The sequence below is a fragment of the Geotrypetes seraphini genome, chromosome 3 (genome assembly GCF_902459505.1).
Source record: "Geotrypetes seraphini chromosome 3, aGeoSer1.1, whole genome shotgun sequence".
NCBI classification, from domain to species: domain Eukaryota; kingdom Metazoa; phylum Chordata; class Amphibia; order Gymnophiona; family Dermophiidae; genus Geotrypetes; species Geotrypetes seraphini.
Window position 1 is genome coordinate 214722519 of NC_047086.1, and position 19043 is coordinate 214741561.

Below are 19043 nucleotides of genomic sequence, written 5' to 3' on the forward strand. Positions count from 1 at the left end.
ACAAAAAATAAAACTAATTTTTTTTAAAAAATCAATCAACATTAAATTCTTACCATGAAAATGAGTGTACAGTGTAAACACTGTTAATGGCCTAAAGGTTTATTTAAGGAAATGAGATAAACAGAACCTAGTCCTGGAGTCTCCTATAGACACTATCGGATGATACAAGCAGTCTCCTGGATAGCTATTAACATGGTACAAATCAACCACCTACTACAATCTCTGGCAGGCTCCTTGCTTAGCGCAAAAAATAAAAGAACACATAAAAATAAGGTGTAACTCCAGATTCTAGCCATAAACAGACAACAGAAAAAAGAAAAATATTTTAAAATGAATGGTACCTTATGATGCATTTATAATTACAAATTAAATCATGAACTCAGCATTTCAAAAATACAGTCATCCTCTCAACCTTACTCACATAGGACCTAGAACACGAGGGGTTGCTGAAAAGTTCTCAGCTCAACCAAGAAGGGAATGACACGGAGCCATGAAACTCACAAGTTATTCTACATATTCACCCCCTACGCTCAACCCACTTGGCACATCGTGTCTGAAGTTTCTGTAACCGTTCCCAAAAACACTCTTGATGGGTTCATAGACAATGACGCGAAAGACAAAGGCGCGCCCAGACAATTGAGCGCAGCGCGGAGGCGCATGCCGCTCAAAATTACTGTTTTTAGGGGCTCCGACGGGGGGGTTTTGTTGGGGACCCCCCCACACTTTACTTAATAGACATCGCGCCGGCGTTATGGGGGTTTGGGGGGGTTGTAACCCTCCACATTTTACTGTAAACTTAACTTTTTCCCTAAAAACAGGGAAAAAGTGAAGTTTTCAGTAAAATGTGGGGGGTTACAATCCCCCACACCCCCCACAATGTGGCGCGATGTCTATTAAGTAAAGTGGGGGTTCCCCCCCCCCGTCGGAGGCCTAAAAACATTAATTTAGAGCGGCGTGCGCCTCCGCGCTGCGCTCAATTGTCTGGGCGCCCCTTTATCCCGGCGCGCTTTTGACCTGACACCCTCTTGATGCCTGGCCACTGAAATACTGCTCCTGCTGCATTCACTTCTGAATCACTCAACATCGCTGCCCTTTCAAACTCTTTGAAACTCTTTCCACAGCTTCCCTCTCCTTTTCTCTTTCAATGGCTCCTTTAATAGGCACAGCAAGTTACATTAAGGGCTCCTTTTACAAAGTTCCGCAAGTTCCGGAATATGTATTTATTGTACTTGATTTAAGATTTGAAATGAATAAAGATTAAAAAAAAACCAAAGGTGCGCTAGCGGGGTTAACGCACGCAACTTTTCATCATGCGCTAACCCCCCGCACTGACCAAAAACTACCGCCTGCTCAAGAGGAGGCGGTAGCGGCTAGCACGTCCGGTGGTTTAGCGCACGCTATTACACGCGTTAAACTGCTAGTGCGCCTTTGTAAAAGGAGCCCTAACTGTTTGGTCCTTTGGAAGATAGTCTCATTGAGGATTAATAACACTCTACAACTGATTGTCCCCCTGTCATTTTTTCCTTAATTGTTCTCTTTTCTCAAAATATTGTAGTTCCTACCCCTTTTTCCATTTGTTCCCGTCCGTTTTTTTGTCCGAGTATATCACGTAGATTTTAATTGTCAAATGCAAACCTTAATTTTGTTGAAAACTGTATTTTTATTGCACACCGCTCAGAAGTCTGATTGAGCGGTATAAAAAATTTTAAATAAACTTGAAACTTGAGTGAAATACAATTGAATATTCAATACCATGCTTGCAGCTACCAGAACCGGGAATGGCCTTCCAGCACCCTTAAGAACAGAATTCATTTACCTTACCTTTAGAAAGCTACTTAAAACTTATCTCTTTGTTAAATACCTATCTGTTCAGTAACTTTGCTTCTTGGAGTTTTTATCTCCTGTTATGTTTTTTAAAAATTATTATTATTTTATTTATCATTTTACATTTAATTATCAAGTATAAACTTGTACAGAAAGCAAAATTTAAGCCAAAAACTTGTCATCAATACAAATCAAACATTTAACAATATATTATAACAATATGCTTAAATTTCAACTCAAGTCCTCCTTTTTTGGATCCAAGGTAACAAAGCGAGATTTAATAGAAAATATGTAAAGAAGAATACTACAATTAAATTTAAACTGAACTCAGGGATAGCCCATAAATTTTCATCTTTATCTACGGCTTAGCTCTTATCTTTTTCTTTCTCCAGTCGTGATAACGACAGGAAAGTCGTCAACTGGAAAGGTTCAAAGAAAACATATTTTTGTGAAGAATAATAAACAATACATTTACATGGATGATGCAAATAAAACATCGTCCCTAAGACTAACACTCCTGACTTTAAAAGTAAAAATTATTTTCAACGTCTCTTGGTATGTCAGGCAAGATCTGGATACATTTGTATCTTCATGCCTAGGAATTGCTTCTGCTTGTTTTTAAAGAAAAATCTCAAAACCAGCTTTTGTCTGGGGCCAAAGCTACTGTTAATAATAAAGTTGAAGGTACCGCCCTTTCCCTATAGGATAATTCCAATAGAGTGGACACATTCAAAATCTCCTGAACAATTTCTTGCTGTTGTTTTTTCTGCTGGTTTTTGGGAAGATAGTAAACTTGTGTAAATGGAAGCATCACCTCCTCTGATAATTCCACAATTTCCAACATGTATCTTTTCAACATCTCAATAGGAGTTATCATAGTGACCTTGGGAAAATTCACCAATCTTAAATTATTACTGCGAGATAAATTTCCAAAGACTCAAGATTAGTATTGTCTTTGATAAATGTCTCATGGAGCTGTCTGGTCTTTGATATCTCCTGATTAATGTTAACAATTTCCTTTTTTGATTCTGTTACTTCTAATTTTAAGTTCTGAATATAAGAACATAAGAAGTTGCCTCCACTGGGTCAGACCAGAGGTCCATCGCTCCCAGCGGTCCGCTCCCACGGCGGCCCATCAGGTCCATGACCTGTGAAGTGGTTCCTGACCATTTCTATAAACTACCTTTACTTCTATCTGTACTAATTGGTGAAATTGAGGATTTATTAAATTAGGTATACTAGCTACCAAGTCCCAGATAGAATCTAATGCACTTGAGGCAAATGAACCAGAGGTTCCAATTCCTTTCCAGCTGATTGTTCTCCTTGTTGGTCACTCTCCTGGATTCGCCTGTCCCCCTGCTGTTATCGACTCCTCAGTCTCCATATCTAGACTCTCCTGTAAATGTAGAGAGTCTGGCTCCAAGCTCCCATCAGCGTTTTCACCGGCCTCCAGAGCAGAGCAGGTTCTCTCTTCTGAGGGCTCCCCTGTCCGCGGGGAGCTAGTAACCTGAGGACGTGTGGGCGGTGCCCTCATGTCGGGATTCGGCATGGTTTCCAGTCCCTGAGAGATCACCTCCGTCCCGGCCATCTGGGGCGTCTCTAGCGGGAGAATCCCCCACGGCTGAAGGGCACCCTGCATGAGCCTGACAAGCTCCTCTATGTTGACCAAACCAGCTGTTCCAGAGTTCCGCAAAGCCCCAGATGAACTCTTTCCTCTCCTTTTTGGCATCTCCGTTCTCAAAGGTAAAGTTTGCCGATAAAAGTCTGATGTATAGCGAGCTCACCTACGCGTGACACTCAGCTAAACTAGTCAGCGGCCATCTTGGATCCTTATTGCGAGAAAAGCCTTTATTCTCCTGTATTTTTTTTCATTGAATGATTGTATTATTGTTCCCTCTTCCTTCCTTCATCTATGTCTGTTATGAATGATGATAATTGTTTGTTCATTCCTTTTCATAGGTACCGCAGTTAGACCGTGAGCCCATTGGGACAGAGAGGGAAATTACTTAAAGTACCTGATTAGATTTTTGGCTATTATACAAGTTTAGTTTTTATTTGTTTTCTTGCAAACCGTTTCAAAGCCAGTGTGATGATTATTGGTATATAAACTCTGCATCTAAGTAAATTAAATTACAACACCTTCCTGATCCCAAAACACTGTGGCCATGACCTTTTCTGCTGACTTTTAGGTTTTGAATTTCCTTGGCCTTGTAGAACCTGAGTGCCGCCATTGCATGGACTGTTGTTTTATCCCAAGATCATAGTGGTGTAATCATGTTTCATCAACAGTAATTACTTGTTCCAAAAAGTTGGCACCAGCTCGCTGAAAATTCTGCAAAATCAACTTGGAAGTGTTCACTCAATGTCATTTCTCATCAGCATTCAAACATTTGGGCATCCACATGGTTGACAGCTTCTGCATATCCAGCTGCTCATTGATTATACACCAACATGTTCCCTAGATATTTGTAGTATCTAAGCAATTGTTTCAGCCAATATTTGCCAATCTGTCAAAATCAGGCCATGGACATGGTCAACAATTTCAGGAGTTGGCACTGTTTCAGACTTTGCTGCATCTTCGGTCTCGAAATTTACACGCTGAAAATTTGCACACTACTTTTTTTTACTATAGAGTATGATGGACATTTGTCACTCAATGTCTGCATCATACATTCATGGATTTCTTCTGGAGTTTTCTTCTACAGAAATAGGAACTTCATAACAGCTCAGAGTTCCACACTTGAAAATTCCACACTTTTGGTTGACATGGTTCAATCAGGACTAGCAGGGGTTTGTTTGATGGTATTTCCTTGCAGTTGTTACTCCTGACACAGCCTTTGGGTGAAACATGGCTACGTTGGGCCATTGATTCAATAAATCAGACTTCTTTCTATTTGATTGATCTGCTTTTTGGTTTGCTACCAAAATTTCGGCAAACTTTTCAGGATTGCCCTCTAAGTGCATTATTACAGGCATTGTTGATTCCAGAATATTTTTGTATTTTCTGCTAACACGATGCTGGTCTATACAAACAGAATGGGTCTTGGAAGTATAGTTCAGAAGCCAATGATATCACCAAAGATATAGAGATTCCTCTTGTGGACATCCAATGATTCAACCAGAAAAGATTTCTAGAGCCTCTAAAGGAAAATGATGCGACTGCGCACCTCCTGTGGCTAGCAAGGATTGGAGAGCCCATACTGGAAACCTCAGCTCACAAAACTACTACAAAAGCAGAACTGATCCTAGTGCCTCCTGCCAGAGCTTGGCTGCTAGCTTGGCAATCTACCTTTTGGGTTTGCTTCAGGTAGCCAGAGGAGGGAATGAATGGAAGAGAAGGGAAAATAGAAGGCAGCTGGACTAGTTGATCTAAAGATCCGAGAGTTTATGAAAAATCTGAAAATTCCCAGTGGATACTGGAATCTTCTGTAGCCTGTGAGAACGTAAGAAAGGCAGGATTCAAAGCCACCTGTATCCCATCTAATACCAGCAGAAAGAGTGCCTTTCTAGATAACCTCTGTTCCAATTTATTTGCTATACTGCCAACAGGTACGAGAACCAATCAATCAGGACATATTTGAAGTGTTTGGCTTGTAACCCATTTCAAAATATATTTGAGAATACAACTCTGCAGATTCAACCATTCTACATAAGTCTATTCCATTTTCAGGGTATCAATTTATGCGAGACTTCCACAACACAAGGTCAGCATGGATCAGGGTTAGGCTAGCATTAAATTACAAACTAAAATGCAAGGAAAGATAAAGGAGAATATGTGAGAGAAATAATAGTAGCTGAAACCATGACACAGTCACATAAGCAATTTTTAAATAAGAAGCTAATGACATTCCAATCAGCTCAATAAAACACCAGTAGAACCAACCACCAGATAGAAAATTTAATGATAACTGGCCCAGGGATCCTTGAAATATACCAATAGTGCCTCTCATTCATCTCTGATGGGGAAATATACAAATTTGTCTCCTATGTGCCTCTAATTTTATGTGAACTTTGGAGAACATGAAAATCGGGCATCCCCTTTAGGGGAGTAGATTTACGCAGGAGTTAGCTTGGCAAAACCAAAGCATTTTGTATAAACATATGGGACGAAGCATCATCGCACTGTCTTAAGAAACATTCTCCAAGCAATATTCAACCAGCAGCAGACAGTATGTTTTTGAATGCCAGCTGCCACAGGCTGATTTAGACTTCTGTGCCAGTAGCCATATCTGGCTACTGGCACAGAATATCTGGGTCTTGTGTGGCTGCCGGTAGTTCTCCAGGTACTACCAATATTCAGAGCCAGTACCAGACAAACTATCCGGGCAAGTGAGGACTTCCCTGTATAAGGTCCCAGATAGTTATATGGGTGGCATCACTGAATAATGGTAATATCCAGATCGCTTCTGGCCTCAATGGTATAATGAGGGAGAGCAGACTGCTCCAGGTGCCATAATGGCAGGGGTGCCGGCACCTCCTCTTCTCTACACCCACCTACCAAATCTTCTTTGTCAGCGAGCAGTATCTCTTACCTGCTGCTCCCACCGGCCTCAGCCCTCCTTCTGATGTCACTTTCTGGTTTCAGGACCAGGAAGTGACATCAGAGAAAGAGCCGAGGTCAGCAAGAGCAGCAGGTAGGAGATGCTGCTTGCTGCCAGAGAAGACTTGAAGAAGTATACAGGATGTGATGGAAAAGAGTAGGGGGGGAGTGCATTATGCAGTGATGCTGGGTGCCACTGCTCCAGGTGCCTCCTTCCCTCACTAAGCTGCTGTCTGGCCTTGCCTATGGTCCGCTCCCAGACTGACCCAACATTAACCAGATGGTGCTGCACAGTCAGACATGAAATTCAACTGCACTATCCAGTTAAGATGTCACTCTATGTTGGGATGAAGTCAGTGAGAATTAATTAGGCAGAAATGGCTCTTGTCTGGTTTAACTCCTGCTGAATACCAGCTCTTCGGTAGCTAAGGACCGATTACTATATTCTTGCATTTAGCTCCTTATAATCTATGTCCAAAGATCAGGGTTCATTAGAACTGGTCCATTGGTTCTTGAGATATGAGTTCAGTTTGCTTTGTGCGTTGTTGTTGTTTTTTTTCTGAGGAAATTTTCAACTTTATCTCTCTCATGAACTTTTGAAAGGTATAAAAATCAGATGGTCCTCAAGAGTCTACCTCCACACAAAATTTGGTTCAGCTTGGTCTAGCTCCTTAAAAATTGAAAGGGGGTGGGGTGGGGAGTACACATAGACACATACAACCATTTAATAATCTCCTGTCCTCATGGAAACAAGGTAAGGAAGCACATAGCACAGTCAAGTTATCATGATATAAGGAGTGGCCCTGAGGTTGTGAATTCAAGCCCAGCACTGCTCTTTGTGACCCTGAGCAAGTCACTTAATCCTCCAATGCCCCAGGTACGCTAGGTAGAATGTAAGCCCATCGGGACAGATAAGGAAAAATGCTTGAGTACCTGAATGTAAAACCACTTAGACAACCTTCATTGATAGGCGGTATGTAAATAATGAATAAACTTGGAAGATTTCCACAATGAATATGCATGAGATTAATTTATTTGTATTGCTTCCACTGTATGCAAACAGAACTCATGTATATTCATTGGGAAAATCATGAAAACCTAACTGTGCTGTAGCCCTCAAGGACTGTGGTTGCCCAGTCCTGATCCAGCAGCGCAATGCTGTCTCTTAAACAAGGGAGGAAGTGAAAACTGCCTATGCATGGATTTTGTAGCACTTTTTAACATTACTGAAAACAACTGGAACATAATAAGGTTCAAGCTGGTTATATTCAGTAGGACGGCTCCCCACTCTCCCACCAAGTTTTTAGCAAGCTGGCGCAGATGAGCAGCAGGTTTCTGTGTTTCTGAGATGACAAGCTGGATTACCTCCTTCTCGCTTTCGTGCCCTGTGTTACAAGCACTAAAAAGCTTCAGTCTGCCATGACAAATCCTTGAACCCCCCTCATAGCCCATAAACTCCACTATTTTGCCTGGTGAATCCTGCAGCTTGTCCTTTCAGAGTTTAGCTGGGGAAGGGGGAGTGGATCCTACATGTTTTGTACGGGTCCCACTGGTACTTACTTTCCACGATCGTGACCCTGCCCGAGCCATCATCAAGGATTTGCTGGATGTTGCCGAAGTGGATGTCACTGAAGAAAATCCTGTTGCTGCCCCGGTTATTGTAGCGGTAGTCAAACGCCAAGGCGATCACATTCTTCATGTGCTCTGCGTCTTCAAATGGCTTTATCGGGGCATTCAAGTTGTTTTCATCCGATAGGTGGATGCTCTTGAGTATTGTCCGTTCCGAGTACAGTAAGTAGCCATCATAATCGCGACAGCTCACGCTGTCCTCCGAGAGCATGCCATGGGCACAGGCACAAGTCCTCTGTCCATTACCACGGTACAAGCACAGCTGCTGGCACCCCCCATTGCTCTGGGCACAGACATTAGTCCCTGTTCAAAAACAAGACAAGAATCGACTGTGATAAATACAGTGTCAATGTAAAACTTGGATTAAAGTGAAAAACCCACATGAAGAGGGGATAATTTAAAAAAAAAAATTATATCAACTTTATTAGAACTGAGAGCAAGTGGGATGCAATGGGGTCACAAATTAGACAAGCTCAAAAATATTATAGTGGAATGAAAATGGCACCATCATTCTCACCAGGGTGATGACCCAGTCATCCTGGTTTCTAGGCTATGAATATGTACAAATACAGTAGCATACAACCATGGAATTCTATAGAGAGCACTAGAGAATTCTGGGAAAAAGCTGACTGAAGTCTTCAGAAACAAAAGATGAGGTTTTAATTAATTCTATTAGAACAAACTATTTGTACTATAACAATACAAACCCCATCTTTTTCTGTGATAAAATAAAAAAAGAAGTTCAAACATATCTATAAAAATCAGCCATTCTCAACATTTTGGATCGACTTCAAATACTTTAGTCACCTTTTCCCAGAGACGGTCACAATTTCTCTCTTTGTAGATAAAGATATTTCCAAACACTCTATATGAACACACATGTTCCTAAGAATTTGCATTATTTTGCAAGATGAAATATGGGCATTAAGAAATTTGTATTTTATGAAAGCGCTGGTCGCTTACCTTGTTTGTTTTATATGTATTTTATGGGTTTTTATTATGTATGTTTATATTGTGAGCCGCCTTGAGAGGTGATTAAATCTGCAGATGACACTAAACGTTCAAAGTTGTTAAAATGCATGCGGATTGTGAAAAATTGCAGGCAGACATTAGGAAATTGGAAGACTGGGTGTCTAAATGGCAGATGAAATTTAATGTGGACAAATGCAAAGTGATGCTAGAGTCCACCTTGGAGATTAGCGCCCAAGAAAAGGATCTGGGTGTCATCGTAAACAATGCGATGAAACCTTCCGCCCATTGTGCGGCAGCGGCCAAAAAAGCAAACAGGATGCTGGGAATTATTAAAAAAGGGATGGTTAACAAGACTAAGAATGTTATAATGCCCATGTATCGCTCCATGGTGCAACCTCATCTGGAGTATTGCGTTCAATTCTGGTCTCCTTATCTCAAGAAAGATAGTGGTGCTAGAAAAGGTTCAAAGAGCGACCAAGATAATAAAGGAGATTGAATGCCTTTCGTATGAGGAAAGACCACAAATTTTAGGGCTCTTCAGCTTGGAAAAGAGGCGGCTGAGGGGAGATATGATTGAAGTTTACAAAATCCTGAGTGAAGTAGAAAAGGTACAAGTGGATCGGTTTTTCACTCCATCAAAAATTACAAAGACTAGGGGGCACTCGATGAAGATACAGGGAAATACTTTTAAAACCAATTGAAGGAAATTTTTTCACTCAGAGAATAGTTAAGCTCTGGAATACATTGTCAGAGGATGTGGTAAGAGCAGATAGCGTAGCTGGTTTTAAGAAAGGTTTGGACAAGTTCCTGGAGGAAAAATCCATAGTCTGTTATTGAGAAAGACAAGGGGGAAGCCACTGCTTGCCCTGTATCGGTAGCATGGAATATTGCTATACCTTGGGTTTTGGCCAGGTACTGGTGACCTGGATTGGCCACTGTGGGAACGGGCTACTGGGCTTGATGGAGCATTGGTCTGACCCAGTGAGGCTATTCTTATGTTCTTAAAGGAGATGGCTCTTTAAAAATGCACAGCTGAATATGAGTGTATATGTACTGTACTCTGCATGGCTAGGCAGAGGGGTTCCCAGGATATATTTTGAGTGCAATAGAGACAGGGTACATTATATGTAGATATGTTATAAAATGTGAACATACATGGAGAGGTCATGAATTTATTTACATCTTCTTCAGAGTAGCTATACATTTGTGCACTATTAGGGCTGGATCTGGGGGCCTGGATATAGATGTTTATTCTGCCTTTATAAAATAATCTTCAAACAAACTTCTCATCATACTGAAAAATCATTTTGAAGACCGGACACCTCAATCTTTCAGATTTAGAGTAGATTGTAATTATAGATCCCCCTCAAAGCTAACAAATATATTATTATTATTATTGATTAATGTGATTCTGAACACTGAAGGTTTGAATATACAATCATGGATGGAAAAATAATATATTTGTTAAAAGTTTTGAGGGGGACCTATGATTATAAACTACTCTAAATCTGGAGGAATTAGGTGACTTATCTTCAAAAACTTTTCTGTATGATGGTCTACAAATATATAAATGCTTTTAGAGGATATTCTGTGTTATTGTATTTCTTTGGGTTGTATTATAAATTAGACATATTTTCCCACCTTTGACATAAGCATCCTATACAATTACCCTCTTTAGGGACATTTATTTTTATACTTCTGAGAGGGATTCTCAATCCAGTCCCCAGGCAAGGACACGCCAAACCAGTCTGGTTTTCAAGATGAATATGGATGAGATAAAATTGCATGCACTACCTCCACTGTATGTAAATCTTTCCATGCAAATTCATTGTGGATATCTTGAAAACCAGACAGGGTGTGTCCTGAGGACTGGGCTCAGAGCCCCGCTCTATGAGCTGCTTTCAAGATTGATCCCTATGCCTCTCCCCTCAAGTTGTTCTCTGTAATCCAGTGAAAGAACAAAATGTAAGCTGTAGGCGATGCCTTTTCACTGAACGAATGCATTTCTGACTAGCTTTCTAGGGTAGGCTCCCTTCTTCAGCTCAAAAAACTAGCTGCATGAGTCAGTCCAATGGAAAGCCTTCACCCAAAATGTATTCTTTTGACCTTTGTCTCTGTGGTGTAACATAGCAAACACATTGCTTTATTCCATCAGAGACAGAAAACCCACAAATCCACATTTCAGAAACATATACATAGCATTTTTATATGATGAAATGCAATTGCTTCAGGACATACCCTTCTGTCTGTCTCGGTTAAACACTTTGATGTCCTTTAACTGGACACCAATCCCTGCTCTGAGGGACAGAGAATCTGTAGCATTATCCTTACTGCCTCTCTTAATGGAGCCATTAGCATGGGTCCTGTAATGGAAGAAAGCAGGACATAGCGGTGAGACAGGTCTCTAAAGGTTCGGCCTACTACCTTGACATTGCGAAACATATGTTCACAATTTAGCCTCTCCTGAATGCCTTTTCTCCTTAATTTTCCCATCCAACTGCTGTATGTATTCTTCAGGAATTTTCAGAAGATTTTTTCATAAACTCTCAGATCTTTAGATTAACTAGTTCAGCTGCCTTCTACTTTCCCTGTTCTTCCATTCATTCCCTCCTCTGGCTACCTAAATCAAACCCAAAAGGTAGACTGCCAAGCTAGCAGCCAAACTCAGGTCTCTAGCATGGCAGTTCTGATCGCTAGGTAAGGCCAGTAGGCTAGGCTCACCTTTCTCCTGCATTCTAGACCAGAATTGAAAGTGGGGAAAGGGAGAACAGAGAATGAAGGCAATTGAAAAAGCTAGGTTGAGTCATCTTAATTACTGGTTCCTTACTAGCTGAATTGAAACTAATATTCAAGAGGAACTTGTAATAGCAACCACAGCTGCAAATACATCTATATTCAACTGTCAGAAAATGTTACCGCACCCTACTGGGCCTCTTGCCCTCTTCAGTCATCACTTAGATTTAAAGTGATCATACTTGGCCTTTAGGGAGACCTACAGGAAAGCATCAGTGAGTGCCAAAAAGGCAATATTAACAACAACAACAACAAAAAAGTTTTAATGAACTGCATTTTCCATTGACTGTGAAGGAAAGGCAGTTTACCTGTCACTCCAGTAAATATAATCCTCAAAGACAGAAACAGAAAACATATCCATGTTGTTGCTGGAGAGCACCACCTCCCTGTTCTCTCCACTTTCCAGGTCAATCCTCTCAATCTTATCTGTTCGAGCATCGCACCAGTACAGCTTCCCTATCTGAGATGAAATACAGAAACACAGCAAAAGAAACAGTAATCTTGGACTGTTAACTAGCACCTACAAATAACTTTTACAGCTGCCCGACAGAATATCCAGTGAAGAGAGTAATAAGACATGACTAAGTGTAGTACAAGCTATAATGGCACATCCTCAGTGGGCTGTGAAGCCTGAAGTGCAGACAGCGGCCTCCACCTCACATAGGATGTAAGCATTACAGTGCACACCATCACCATGGGAAAGCTTTATTGCGCTCATGAAATGGTGGGAAAATGGCAAACTCGAAGAGAATGCATTATCAAAAGTATAGCTGCTGATACTAACACATAATCCATTCTGTCAGTGGGGGATACTTTATAGCTACCATTTAGAGGCCGCAGATGTTAAGCTTCTAATTTATAGTTCCAGTGTCTCAAGCCTAGGTAGAGAAGGGCCACTCAAAATAAAGTCAATACACTTTGAAGAAAGCAAACGTACGACCTAAATTCCCTTTGCTTGGTCTCAAGCATCACTGAAAGTGGCAGCACTGTGCTGTTTTCTGAGGTGAAAGAAGTCTGCTCTCACTTTCCTTCCTTCTAGTGTTACATTTATCCAGATTACATAAAACAGCACTGCAGACCTCCAAAACACATTGGAATCAGAGTTCAACCATAAGGGGAGGAAGTTATCAACTTGGGCTCTCATTAAGATGGGTTATTGTGCCACAAGTCGTGCCATTTTATACAATGAGAGCCCATAATCGGTGGCTTAGTAAAGGGGGGGAGGAGGACCACCCCAGGCACCATATTGGTGAGGGCACTGGCATCTCTCTAGCCCCCACACCAAGCTTGCACTCTCGCTCCCACCGTACCTCTTTAAATCTTCACTGGCATGAGCAACTTATCCAGCCTGCTGCTCGCACCAGCCTGTCTCTCCTCTGAGAGGAAAAAAGACCCTTAGGAGACCCTCAGGAGGGGCATAGTGCTGCTCCTGTCAGCACAAATAATACTTTTCAAGAGGACTTTGTCTTTGCCCTAGAAGCTGGCAAACATCTGCTGACTGTGACAAATGGTGGATGTTCTATTCTGGGACATTCCAAGAAATGCTTGGGCCACAACAAAGTCACAATGTCAGGTCAAGATGACATGGTCAAAATGACATCATCATATATAATAAAACGCTAAACGCGCATGTGCACTAGCGCCGCGTGTTCCCTGATCTGTTGCGGCGGCACGAGTGCGCATGCGCGCCAGACAAGCTTCCCTGCTCTCCACCTCACAATATGGCCCTACCGGCCGAAGTGTCTTTAGACGCTGCCGCGGCAAGGCAGGAGGCCGCGGCAGCTTGAGGTGAAAGGCAGCGCGGAGCAGCGGCTGCCAGCCGCTAGCACCCCCTGCCCTCTTCGTCGCGGCTCAGGAGAGACGTGGCAGTGCAAGGCCTGGACGTCACCGCCACGCGATGCGACACTTGCGTGCTGCAGTAGGGACTCTAGAGGAAGTGGCTAGAAGTACAGACACCAGCTCCCCGCGACACGGCAGAGTCCCCGCACCAGAGTGAACTCACGCTGCCACCCAGAACTTCCCCATCTCTGCTGACCCTTGCCCCTGCCTGTCCCTTAGGGCACCCCTGGCAATCCTGGCCCACAATAGTCGGCCCAGACCCAAGGCAGAGGAGACACTGGAACACCAACAATGCAACAGGTACTCTAATGATGCTGGATGGGGTGAAAAAGGTGGAAATAGGAAAGATAAAAGGGGAAATGGGAATATTGGTAGGTAAAAAGAAGGGAGAAGGGCTACTGATGGACAGGGGGAGCAGGGAAAGGGTTCTGCTGGACAGAGGGAAGGTAAAAGGAAGGGAGAAGGACTACTGCTGGACAGGGGGGGAGAGACAGAAAGAAAAGACAGGAAGAAAGGGGGGCAGGGAGAAAGAAAAAAAGACACACATACAGAAAGAGAGAAAGAAATGCCTAAGTCTACACATCTATTTTAGCATCCGTTAATGTAACGGGCTAAAAAAACTAGTCTGTAAATAAAGCTGTTGGCAATCTACAAGCAAAATTAGGAGGGGGAAGTGAGGATGCCCACCCTCAGGGATCATTGACTTTAGTATTAGGAATGCATTGTCAGGGAAAATAGAGAAGTCATATTTGACACTAAGGGCTCCTTTTACAAAGGTGCGTTAGGGCCTTAATGCGCAGAATAGCGTGCGCTAAATTGCTCCGCGCGCTAGCCGCTACCGCCTCCTTTTAAGCAGGCGGTAATTTTTCAGCTAGCATGCAATAATCTTGTGCGTGTGCTAAAAATGCTAGCGCACCTTAGTAAAAGGAGCCCTAAGTGACACCATGCTTTATTATGACTCAATGGCCAGTATGTATACCATCCAATCAATAAAAATGACAAGTGTGATAATCCAATAGAAATTAAGTATGTAATTAGTAACCAGGTAGCACTCTTAATCCTAGGCCACTAAACTAGGGTATAAAAGTAGCATACCTGATGACTTATGCTTTTGAACAGATTGGGCAACACATGACATACCGGTACTCTGTGTAAGCTCCTCCGTTAGCCTAACTTGCTGATACTATATCCTATTTGGATACTATTTTTATAGAAGCTGTCTTTTACTTATTACTATTAATCATATATTATATACAACAATTGGGTTGTTGGTGTGAGGTCATTCTAGTACATTGGAGGGGCTAGCAGCGGCTTCTTCACTTCTGAAATCTCTTCCTGGTTGCGGGACCAGAAGTGATGTCAGAGGGAAAGTCAATGCAAGCATGAGAAGCAGGCTGGAGAAGATGCTCGCACTGGTGATGATTTAAAGAGGTACAGGTGGAAGGGAGGGCGCAGGGAAGGAGAGAGGAGGGCACGGGGGGAGGGGAGAGGGGGGGCCCCACCATCCCATCCACCTCCTACCCTCGCTACGCCACTGCCCACACTGATAACCCCCTCCCCAATTTATTCAAGAACCTTCCAGTGAGCGAGCTGCTTTACTTCTGTAATATACATTTAAGGCAGCAAAACTTCAACTCGCCAACGCTGATATTGCTTGAGGTTAGGATGTTGATGTGGCTTTCCGTAGTGATGTGGTGCAATTCATTCAAAATTATCATTAGCAACATGTTGCTGCACAGTCTATTAATGCTATCAAATATAATCTGGTCCTTAGAATGAAACTGACCTTTGCGCATCACTAAAACAGGAATGTAAAACTAAAAACCACATTGCTCTACGTGCATTGATGAAGCTTATCAGAGCTTGAGAGATGTTAGCAGAGGTTTGCACTTAAGCATACCGCCTTACCTGTTTGAAGGAAACGCACCCACCTCGTAATCAATTGAGATCCCATTTGGCCAGCTTATGCTGGCATTCACCAGAACTGCTCTCTCTGTCCCATCTAATCGAGACCGCTCAATGCGAGGGTACTGACCCCATTCTGTCCAGAACAGGTACCTAATAACATAAGAAAAAGAAGAGAGGACTTGAAAAACACAGAAGAATGGTTATGAGGTTTGAATATTGGAGTAACTGGAACGGAAGGTGCTCCAGGCAGAAAAATTAAGATGGGCTTTTACACCACCATATTTTCCAAGTTATTTGAGGCCAGGGGCTGGTCCTTTCAGAGCTCCATCAGTAAATGGAGAAGGATGAGGGAAGATGTTTGGAGATTGAGATGTATCTGGAATAGTGTTTGGGAGTCTGGGAGTTTTGCATGCAAGGCAGGAAGATTATATGGGAACTAGTCTTTAAGCCTGTTAAATTAATGGGTGCTAGAATAGATGTCTGTCTGTCTTTCTCTCTGGCCCCCTGTCTGTCATTCTTTCTCTCTCTCTATCCTTGGCTAGTGTTTGTCTGGGGAGGGGGAGGTTTCTTTCTCTCTTTCTCTGCTGTCTGTCTGTGTTTATTCTATCTGTCTCCCTGGCCCCCTGTCTTTCTTTCTGTATGTCTCTCTGTCTTTCTCCCTGGCCCTCCTGCCTACCTGTATTTATCTGTTGTCTCTCTGGCCCCCTGTCTGTTTGTCTTTCTTCATGTCTGTCTCTCTCCCTGGCCCCCTGTCTTTCTTTCTGTATGTCTCTCTGACTTTCTCCCTGGCCCCCTGCTTATCTATATTTATCTGTTGTTCCATGCCTGACTGTCTCTCCGTGGCCCCCTTCTGACTCCCTACCCCCTGTCGAAAGCAAGCCCGTTACATTAATGGGTGCCCTGTGCAGCAGCATTAGCGTTTCCTCTACCCCTTTCCCTTCCCGTGGACCCGACTACCAACCTTGCGATTCCAGCGTGTGCAGCAGTCTTCACACGCTGCTTCGGGCCCTTCTACTGCCCTGATTTACTCTGGCACGTCCCTGATGACATCATCAGACACGCGGCAGAGCAAATCAGGGCAGTAGAAGGGCCCGAAGCAGCGTGTGAAGACTGCTGCACACGCTGGAATCGCAAGGTTGGTAGTCGGGTCCGCGGGAAGGGAAGGGTGGGGTGGCAAAGGACTCGGGTCCTGGGCGGCGGGGTCAGTTTTTCGGTTCGTCCCGGGGGGGGAGGAGCTCTTTGTACCCCAGTCCCGGCTTGTGGAGGCGATTGTCGGCTGGCTGGGAGCAGGCTTGTGGAGACATCGTCAGCGTGTAAAGAAACTTCCGTATTGTGAGGTGGAGAGCAGGGAAGCTTGTCTGGCGCGCATGCGCACTCGTGTTTCCGCGACGGATCAGGGAACACGACTTTTGAGTGCGCATGCGCGACCTAGCATTTTATTATATTAGATGACTGCTGTGGGTGAAACATCTAAGGTATGGGAGTAGGGATTTATGTATGTTGTGTTTGGGGTTGTAGAGAATGGAAAGGGCCTGTGTAACAGCCCAAGGGGAGGGGTGAGGGTGGCATGGTCTTTGAAGGGTTCTGCTTACACTGGCAGTACAATGAGGGGGGGGGGCAGTAAAGGAGAAGCGTCCGAGGGCTGCAGGGAGGATGTCGGGGTATACTGTGGAGGGGAGGTGTAAGCTTGCAGAAAAGAAATGGATGGGCGCAGTGAAAAGAAATATCCAAAACGATTCAACGGTAGATTGGAGATTTCCCAGATGTACAAGGAGTTTAGTGGTGCCGTGGACCTCTTCTTATTACCATTTCAGGAAAATGCTACAAAACATATCTCCTCTTCTTGTAACCCTCAAGAACAGAAGTCTTCTACTCTGTTATATTCTTTTATAACCTAAGAATCGTATTGTAACTGCTCAGAAAGAGATATGAATCTTATTGTAAGCCACAATGAATCCTTGTCGAAATTTTGCAGGGTAGAAGAAATTGTATGGTATAGTATGATATCTAGTCTAATCCTCAATTTATTAATCGCACTATACCAAAAAGGTTCAAGGCGATTTACATTCAAAGAGGCCATAAAATCTACAGGAAAATACAAAAACCGTCAATAATTAAAATATCATCATAACATGAATATTACAACATTTTCACATTTTTATGAATCCTTAAGTAATTGATATCCATCCTAATGTAAACAGGTAGATTATTCCAAATTGTAATGGCAGTTTAAGCAAAAGAGGAGATGAGCTGTCATTTATACCGTATGATATGGTGGAGGGTTCAGAAAAAGCTCCTTATTTCTTCCCCCTTCTCATGGGATATTAAACTATTTTTGAAGTCTGGAAATTGGTGAACATAGCACACACAAAACTCTTACCTCTAGCCCTGCTGCCTCCAATCAATCTTTAATTTCTCCCTCCAAGCAGTCATGCACCGATAAAGCACTCCAGCACTCCACCTCAGCCTGTTACACAACTGAAGTCTCACAATATGAGCCCTAAGACCCAAGATTTTGGCTCTGCCAAAGCAGTTCCCGATGTCTTCAAACATACTGTAGTTAGACCCCATATGTCCCTCCAACTATTGCCCCATCTCCCTTCGTCCCTTCTTATCCAAGCTACTTGAACGTGCTGTTCACCGCCATTGCCTGGACTTTCTTTCATCTCAAGCTATTCTTGACCCACTTCAGTCAGGCTTTTGCCCACTGCATAAAACGGGAACTGCCCTAAAAAGTCTCCAATGACCTGTTCCTCACCAGATCCAAAGGCCTCTACTCTATCCTTATATCTTTCTCGATCTATCTGCTGCTTTCGACACTGTTGATATGCTGTCCTCACTGGGATTCCAGGGTTCTGTTCTTTCCTGGCTTTCTTCCTACCTCTCCCATCACATTTTCAGTTTATGTAATGGTGAATCCTCCTCCACTGCTATCCCACTATCAATTGATGTACCTCAAGGCTCTGTCTTGGGGCCTCTCCTTTTCTCCATCTATACCCATTCCCTTGATGCACTGATCTCCTGCCATGGTTTTTAATATCACCTCTATGCTGATGACTCCCAGATCTACCTCTCCACACCAGATATCTCTACAAATTTCTTCCCCGTGACATTCTCTAGACACCATCGCTTTTTTTGTTTGTTTGTTTTGTTAAGTTAAGGAAAAAGGGAGAGTGTCTGTCATGTTGGAAGGGGTACTACTGTATTAGATACCAGCAGGTGTTTTTTTCCCCCAAGGCAGAGGAGAGGGTCTCTTTTTGGGGGTATCCAGGGTGAGAAAATTAACCCTTTTTTCCCCAATGTAGAGGGCAAAATAATCTTTCTATGCTGCCTCACTTTAAAATCAGCTCTGCATTGGGATGGAATAGCTCCTCGACCATCTATTTACGCGAGCTTCATTGAGTGTCCCCTAGTCTTTGTCATTTTTGACGGAATGAAATATCGATCCACTTGTACCCGTTCTACTCCACTTAGGATTTTGAAGACTTCAATAATATCTCCCCTCAGCCGTCTCTTTTCCAAGCTGAAGAACCCTAAC

General features: G+C 43.0%; 1 protein-coding gene across 1 annotated transcript in view; it reads right to left on the minus strand.

Moving 5' to 3' along the window:
• The window catches only part of LRP1 (LDL receptor related protein 1), a 777705-nt gene that overhangs the window by 282684 nt on the left and 475978 nt on the right, over positions 1-19043 (minus strand). Inside the window, exons 38-41 of the mRNA XM_033939435.1 lie at positions 15529-15655; positions 12067-12218; positions 11204-11328; positions 7925-8296 (exon numbers count right to left, since the gene is read on the minus strand). Coding sequence (XP_033795326.1) covers positions 7925-8296; positions 11204-11328; positions 12067-12218; positions 15529-15655 — 776 coding nt within the window. The remainder of the gene's footprint in view (positions 1-7924; positions 8297-11203; positions 11329-12066; positions 12219-15528; positions 15656-19043) is intronic.